The following is an 8,021-nucleotide window of genomic DNA, read 5'->3' as shown; positions in this document are numbered from 1 at the left end:
TTTAGAATAGAATTTCAAAAGTGCTTACATTCACATTCGGGGTCTTTTATCTTTACCTTCTTCTAACGAAAATTAGCATTTAAAAACCTAATTGCATCTTGCAGGCAGAATTTTTGTAAGGTTGGAAGCACTGTGATTCTCCAGTAAAGACATTTTCTTTGCCTTGGTAAGGTTTATAGCCAGGTGTCCTATTTGTCACCGTTGACCCCATGTGAAACGGCTCCCTTCTCGTGGGCGTGGGCGTGTTTGTGTGTGTGTGTGCATGCGCACGCACACACACAGATGAGCCCGTGCTCCCTGTCTCACCCACCTGTCCTTCACAGAGAGGCGTTGGGGTAGTTTCTCATATGGTTGATGAATGAAGTACTTAAAGCACTAAGAATAAAGATTCAGTGGCAGGAGCAATAGGCAGTAATCATAAAAGATTTTGCCTTTTAATCTTTTTTATGTGTAATGCTTTACAGCACGAAGACCATTGTATTAAATCAAGATTTGTAATCTATTTGACAGATTCTACAGCAATGTAGTGATTCATTCTTGATTCACCACTAAAGAAAACTTTTAAAATCAATTTTTTTTTAATTTACAGAAGAATTCTTTTTTTATCTTCAAAGTTGTTCGTGGTCTAGACATTGGCTGATATTTCTTTAATCCAATTTTGTATTAGAAATGGGGAGTTATGCTAAAAGCCACTGTGCTGACTTTAAGAATAATAAAAATAGTTTTGCATTATTTTAAAACTCCTGTATATTTACTTACTTGGGTTTGGGGTGAGTTATACCTGGTTAAAGATGGACATTTTCTGTAGGTAACATTTGCAGTAAGGGTTAACACAACACAACAATGCTGAATTTGCAATAAATCTGTTGGGTTTGAAGAGTGTGAGAATGCCATATTTTCTATCCTTGAGGATAATTGTCCATTTCCTCTCACTTAAAAGGGGCTTGAGAGTGACTTGAAGTGAAATGAAAACCAATTCTTGTATCACCCTCTGCGTTCATGAGACATGAAGGACATTCCCCAGAAATAGCAGTGGCGTTGGTTTATATTACTGCATCTAATCCTCTTTAAAGATCTATTTCCAGGCTCAGTGATTGAGCATCTGCCTTCAGCTCAGGTCATGATCTCAGGGGTCCTGGGATTGAGTCCCATATCTGGCTCCCCACAGGGAGCCTGCTTCTTTCTCCCTCTGCCTGTGTTTCTGTCTCTCTCTGTGTGTCTCTCATTAATAAATAAATATTAAAAAAAAATCTATTTCCAAACTTCTAAAGAAGCTTGAAATTTAAAGACTCCGTATCCTGTTGAAATAACAAACTCAGGGTATCTTTTGTCCTGTATCCACCTTATTCCTGGCACAGATTGAACTATTTTAAGTGATGGGGGTTTTTTCTCTCCTGGACTTTGCTCAGAGGGAATGGTAAGAAATTGTATCAGTATGTTTGTTGCTTGTTTGTAGGAGAAATGTTTAATAGCTTTTAAGATATGGTGGGTGCGGGAGGGGTTTTTCAAAAAGAATGATCAGATTATGGAAAATCTAATTTTACAGTGGATTGCCTCAACCATTTAAGATGCTTTCCCAGATGAGCCTATCTGGCATGCTTGCGCTCTAATGATGTAAGAGTATTCATACATAAACAGGAAGGCCAGAGTCTACAAAGCAGCTCATGTGCCAGCAAAGCCAGGGGTGGGTGACCTGGCACCTCGGGCCTGGGGAGCCTGGTGCTGATGGCTAACTTCTCTAGGCCTGACCCCTTGTCTATGGAATTAGTTGATTAAATCCCTTCCTTCCACTTGTATTCTCAGTGACTAAGCTGGGACATTGGGATGTGGCTCTCTCTAGGTGTCTCAAGCAGAGCAGGTTTTCTGCCTTTGCCAGGATCTTTTCAAGGCTGTGTGTGGACGATGTGGCCGCAGGAGTTAGAGCATCTTCCCCCAGAGCAAAGCAATGCTTGTGGACTGATCACTATGATTACGGCATGTCTGCCTCTGAGGCAGGGTCAGTTTGTTGCCTTTTATAAAAGCCTCGGGTTCCCTGTGCTCTGGTTCCTCCCCTGCAACCCCTGTGCCCTGGGCATCGCCTGGCCCACTTTGGGCCGCCCTTGTCTGTGCCCCCAGAGCCCTCTGCCAGTGCCTAGGAAACTGGCTTCTTGGGGGCCGGTGGGTCAGGGAGCAACTCAGATGCTTGGCCGTTGCTGGCCATATGTCATCCGTTTACTTTGGGCTCCTTGAAATGCCCCTGGCTCAGCTTATGATGTGAGTGGGAATTTTTATTACCAATGTCAGTGGCTGATTCCCTCCACACCACCCACAGTGCTCTTCCTATCACTGGGCAGCTTTTACCTGACAGCCTCAATGCTTTTTAGTCCCTAAGAAACAGTGAAAAATGTGTGTAAGCACACACACCGCTTCACACGCTCTGCCAATAAACAGGTGTCTCCCTGATTGTGTTATTCTTGGTCAGTCAAGAATACTACTACTTTGGTATCAGAACAAAGTAATCATTGGTCACCCTGGTAACCAAGCTCTGTGGGAAGAAATTCCTATAATTAACACAAAGCAGCTCATCTTGATGTGATGTTGTAGTTGTGGGTAAAGGGGATGACCGCCCACCATCTGCACCGAGACACTTTACAGTGCAGGTCCCCTGACTCCAGGTTAATCTTTCTCAAGCTCAAGAACCCTAAGTCCTTGTCCTTTCTGTATAATCCTGTATTGCTGAAGCAGCTTCAAATTTACCTAAGAGTTGCCAGGTACAAGGAGGGCTTTGGGTAACTCTTCACCAGAGACCCCGTCTGTGTTGGTGGAAGTGTGGACGGTCTCCCCTTCATACAAGCCGCGTCTGCTCAGGGTGGCAGCACCCGGCTCTCGTGGCCCGCTGTGCCCGTCACTGACTTTCCTGAAAACCACGGCGGGCTGTGCAGCAGGCAGTCCCCCGGCTTCTCTGTGATGTGTCTTTGGTCAGAACATCGCAGAAACGATGCTCCTATCTTGTGTCTTAATGAACGCGTCGCCTACCATGGGCCCACTCTTGCTGGCACCAACGTCGCTGTCCCGGGTGTGGTCACTTCCCCTCAGCGGCAGGTGCCTGCGCAAGACCCGGAGAGCGCGCACCCTGGGGCGGTGCGTCTCCTTGCGCTAGTCCTACCCTAGGGCGGGCCATCCACCTGGAGGGAGAGCCTCCTGCTGGCCCTCATTTCCTCGTCCCTGCACTCATCACGGTTGGGACTTGCGGGTTCCTCTCCTATTTAAGTGCTGCAGCCTGTCAGGATCCGCGTCGATGCCCACTTGATTCCGGGAGCGCTGGATTCTGCGAGCGCCTGCCCGCCGCGGGCGCAGTGGACGGTGCTCCTGCCGCTCCCGCCGTCCCGGCCTGTGGGCGCCCAGAGCCAGCCGCGCCCCGGGGGGCCCCGCCTCCCTGGGGTGGAGAAGCCGAGCCCTGAGCCGGAAGAGCCAGGCGAGTCCACACCCGCTGGCCTGGGCCGCGCACTGGCGCCCCCGCGGAGGGGGAGCGGCCGGTCCCCACAGCCACGTTGCCCGGGAGCCTCCCGGCCCTCCGCCGCGCCCCGCTGCCCCGCTGCCCCGCTGCCCCGCTTACAGGAGAAGAGTCCCCGGGAGGCCGAGCTGGGGGCCCGCGGCTGGGGACGCAGGCGGGAGCTGGGCCCCGGAGCGGGGTGCGAGTCCTCCCCGCGCAGGCGCCGGGCTTTCCGGGGAGCGGGTCGCGCGGCAGGTGTGGGCGGGGCTCGCCGTCCTGGGGGGCGAGGGTCCTCCCCGCACCCTGGGGGACGGGAGGGGGAGGGGGCGGGGACTGGTGGGGGACGGGAGGGGCGGGGGGACGGGAGGGGCGGGGACGGGAGGGGCGGGGGGAGCGGCTCCTCCCAGGACACCGCCTTCAGGGCTGCGCGGGGCCAGCTCCGCCTTCTGTCACCCTGTTGATTGTTGACAGCAGAGAAACCACACACAAGATGTGCGAAAAGGCCTGGAGTCCTCCTTCCTCTCTGGGAGGAGGGAGAAGCCGAGCCCCCCGCCCCGGCGCAGCCCCGCCCTGATCGCGGGAGCTGGGGGCCGTGGCCGTCCTTCCACCAGAGAATGGCCCCTCGCCCTCCCCGCAACCCCAAGGGCAGGGGCCCACCCTGACTTCGGAGCGGGGTCCTGCGGCGCCTGGTCTCCCATCCACGCTGGCTCCGCACTCCGGGTCTGCACCCTCCGCCAGACCCCCTGCCCCCCACCTGCGTGCTCTGCCGCGGGGTCCACCCACCTGGGGGGCGGCACAGCCCCATGGGGCTGGAGAGAGCGTGGGCACGGGCTCTGGTGCCGACCGGGAGTCCCTCCGGTGGCTCACGTGCCCCTCGTGACATCTCTGGGCTCTGCCTGGGGCTGGGGTCCCCAAGCTCAGGGGGCCTGGGGCCTGGGTGCCCCTCTGGGGGCCCTGTGCAGACCTGCGCGGGTGGGGAGAAGGCACCTTCCAGCTGGGCTCCCGTCCTGCCTTGTTTGATCTCGAAATATGCGTCCGAGTGGTGGGTGCATGACGGTGAGAATCGCTGTGTGACCCTAGGATTGACGCGGTTTACATTTAAGGTGCTTCCCGGACCCGTGACAGTAAGAGGCTGCTGACCAACCACTGTCATAAAGACGTGACTCCGCGTGATTTCCCAGATTCCTGGGTCGGTGGGAAGGGTCTGGGTGGCCCAGAGGAGTGCAGGGCGGGCGCCCGCAGCAGGGCAGGCACCCCCCGCGCTGGGGCTCCCCGATGAGAGCCTCGTGTGGTCCCACCAGGCCGGCGGGGCCTGCCCGCGGGAGCGCTCACCAGCTGCTGCCGAGACCCAGGGAGCCAGGAAAAGCCAGACAAAACAACGATTTGGTTTATCGTTTTTGAAACGGAACTCTTGTCACCAAAGGCAACGACACACAAAATTTCCGAATCCCTCCTTGTTGTGGCTTTCTGTGCATGGCAGATGTAGTTTCTCAGAGCTTCTTTAGCTCCCGTCAGCAGCTGTTTACTCTGGTTAAGATAATGAAATGTGAAAATGGTCTAAAAGATTGTTTGAAAGTACCTCGGAGGTTCTTTCCCCTGTGAGTTGGTGAATCAGTCAGTGCCCAGCCGTGACCTCTATTCCATGTCCTCTAATTAACGCGGAAGCCATCAGGGGACAGCACGCAAGGGCCGCCCATCCCTGCAAAAGCACAGTCCGCACACGCGATACCCGGACACACAACCTCTGCTTGGCCGGGGTTCATGGCCTACACACCAGAACAGAGACAAAAGAAGACGCCCATACAAATATCATTAAAAGTTTATTATTTTATTTCAATATTCAAGAACAGTGTGTACTCCACGAGAGCCACCGTCACAGCACATGCTGTCTGGGTGTAGCTGCGAGGGGAGCTTGCTCGGCCCACGGTTGGCTCAAGGATGTAGAGAGAGAGTGTGTGTGTGTGTGTGTGTGTGTGTGTGTGTGTGAGACGCAACTGGAGGTTTTGTTTCTGAAATCTTGTTCCTTGTTCCCCTGTAACCCTCTCATCATTGAGGCTATAGATTAATAGACATTATATTAAACCCACACTGGACATCGGAATTAGGATGGGATTATGTCGATACGCAGGCTACTCCTCGTGTTCGTGCTAAGGGGTACGATGCCAGTGTGGGCTCCGTGGAAGGCCTCTAAGAGACACGCTAAAATCAAAAGGGGGGATCAGTACGTTACGAGGGAAGTGCAGGGAATGTCAGTTCCAGTTAGAAAAGGCACGATTCGGAGGAGCCCCTGTCTCGGCTCCCAGGGCTGCCCAGGCCCGGCCCCTGCCTCTGGGTCAGCGGGGCGGGAAGAAGGCGCTCCGAAGCCTGTTCTCTACACACGTCGGCGTCTAGGATGCCAGCGGACGGCGGGTCATCCGTCCACCAAGGGTTAGTATCTGCAATGTGCACTGCCGTGGGATGTGTGACAGGGTGACACTGCGAGGCCACCCAGAAAACTCCTCCAGTCCCGCTCTGAGACAAGCGTCTCCCTGGCCCCTCCTGCTGGGCTCTGGGGGGAAACAGGTGGTTCGTGGAGGCCACCCAGGCTCCCGCTCTGCCGTCGCCTAATTTCCGAGAAGCTCCTGTTTCCCGCTGGGGCCGTGGCCCAGCCCGACCTCGCCTCCCTGTCCCCTCTCTGCCACGCCTGAATTCCGCTACGGTGTGGTGGGCACCGCCCGCAGGCGCCCCTCCGCGCCCACCACACGGACTCTTCACAGCTGCCCGCCCGCCCTTCACATACCGAAAGCCCCCTGTGCCGCTGCCGACCGCCCGGCCTGGAGGGAGAGTGAGTGTGTTAGGGGTGAGCAAGGGGCGGGGCAAGAAACCAAAGTAAGCCTGGACCGGCGGTCCTCAGCGCCCTGCACACGTCTCTGTGTCCGCGGCGGGGCCACGGCAGCGCCTGCGAAGCCGAGGGATACGGCTCAGCGAAGCCGGTCGGAGGACGGAGGCGCGCGTCGGGCCGGGGCTGCGCTGCCGGGGGCTGAGGCCCCGGGGACGCGTCGTCTCCAGGCTCAGCGTGGCTGTGGAATACCCGGTCTGTGTTTCCTCCATCGAAGCTCGTGGCCGGAAACCGCCGGTGGGCCTGGGCGCGCCTGACCCTGCTGCGGGCACAACTGGACGGGCGTTAGGCAGGAGGGTGCTCGCTACGGGTGGGGAGGTACGGGGCGGTGTTAACGTCGAAGGCGGTGATATTAAGAAGCTGAGGACAGGGTTCTGCGGCCACGAGGCGGGCTTCAGCGTCTAGCCATGGGTGACCCGGAACGACTATCTCTTCCTCCCTGAGGAAAGGAAACACAGAGTCAGGCCATCTGCAGGGGCAGCCGCGGCCCCCACGCCCTCGAACCTGGGCTCGGGGGTCTTGACCCTGCGAATGGACATGTGTCCTGCACAGACACGATTTGAAGTCAAGAGCAGAGCTGGCGGTCGTGGAGGGGGAGCACAGGTGCGCGGCGGCGGCTCTGAGGACACGACAGGGAGTGTGAGTCCGCACATCCTTCAGGGGGACGGTGGGGGGACGCCCCTTGCTTTTGGCACTCGTATTTTTATTCAAGTTTTAGGCTCTTTCTTCTTAGGTCGTGAGTGAAAAGGTCATCGGGTCAGGGATCTCCCTGGGCCTGTGGGCCCCAGAAAGTGACATACGTACGGAATATGCGCTATTCACCGGGTGACCCGCGTGCCCTGGGCCGACGCGACCTACTCTAGTTACGTCTGCCCCGCTACACAGTAACATCAGTACCCGCAGCCCAAAGCCAGAGAGCCTCGCGGCACAGTCACCGGAGGGGGTGATGGTCGTGATTTGTTGGGGTCCTACGTTTTCCAATGGAATCTCTGTGTCGTCAGACGACTCCTCTGTGGGATCTTATTTTCCTAAATGAGAACATTCACGGACTCCCAGCCTCCGGAGGACCTGCAGGGCCCTAGGGGAGCGGCCCCGCCACGGGAGGGCCCCCCTCCTCGCCTGCCGACCTGGGTGCTGCCCTCTGAGGAGCCCAGAGCAAGTCTGCACCTGTCTCCCCTGCCTTCCGAGTTCCCGGGAACTTCATCTGCGCGGCTCCCTGTAAAGCGTGATCTAGTCCTGAAAAGCGGCAGATGCACTGCTCCCGAGAACGAAGCGCATCCAGGGTGACTCAGGCGACGGCCCCACCACCCCTTTGCAGGACAGCTCCTGTGAGGCAGCATTTCAATTTCCTGACGGCTCCCTCGGAAAGGAAAACAATGCTGGGCATTGGGTTTGATTTTCCATGATCGGACCTACAACTAGCAAGTACCTCCGTGATCGAAAGAGAAAGCCCGTCCCGGAGGCGGGAATCCTTAGCATCCGTGGCATCCCCGCTTTGCTGTCGGAGGAGCCGACATGTCGAGTCACTTCCCCAAAGCCAGTCGGCCCAGGGCAGAGTCAGGGGTCGCACCAGCACCTCTGCCCTGTGGGTCTCCCACGTTTTGAGCGGGTTGACCTGGAGCACGTGGCGGGAGGAGGTTGGCCCGAAGCTGCATCTGGGGTAGGGTAGGG

The 8,021-nt window shown here is 56.6% G+C and overlaps 1 protein-coding gene across 4 annotated transcripts in view; it reads right to left on the bottom strand.

The window, feature by feature from the left end:
• Positions 1 to 5,279: 5,279 nt before the first annotated feature.
• Positions 5,280 to 8,021, bottom strand: part of MBP (myelin basic protein) — a 115,009-nt gene continuing 112,267 nt past the window's right edge. For 3 of the 4 annotated variants that reach the window (XM_038525739.1, XM_038525740.1, XM_038525742.1), the window contains one exon: positions 5,280 to 6,789. In XM_038525739.1, coding sequence (XP_038381667.1) covers positions 6,745 to 6,789 — 45 coding nt within the window. In that variant the 3' untranslated portion in view covers positions 5,280 to 6,744. The remainder of the gene's footprint in view (positions 6,790 to 8,021) is intronic. The other variant, XM_038525741.1, reaches the window with a different exon arrangement.

Source organism: Canis lupus, chromosome 1 (assembly GCF_011100685.1).
Source record: "Canis lupus familiaris isolate Mischka breed German Shepherd chromosome 1, alternate assembly UU_Cfam_GSD_1.0, whole genome shotgun sequence".
NCBI classification, from domain to species: domain Eukaryota; kingdom Metazoa; phylum Chordata; class Mammalia; order Carnivora; family Canidae; genus Canis; species Canis lupus.
Note: the sequence above shows the minus strand (reverse complement) of the source record. Positions and strands in the feature narration are given on the sequence as shown.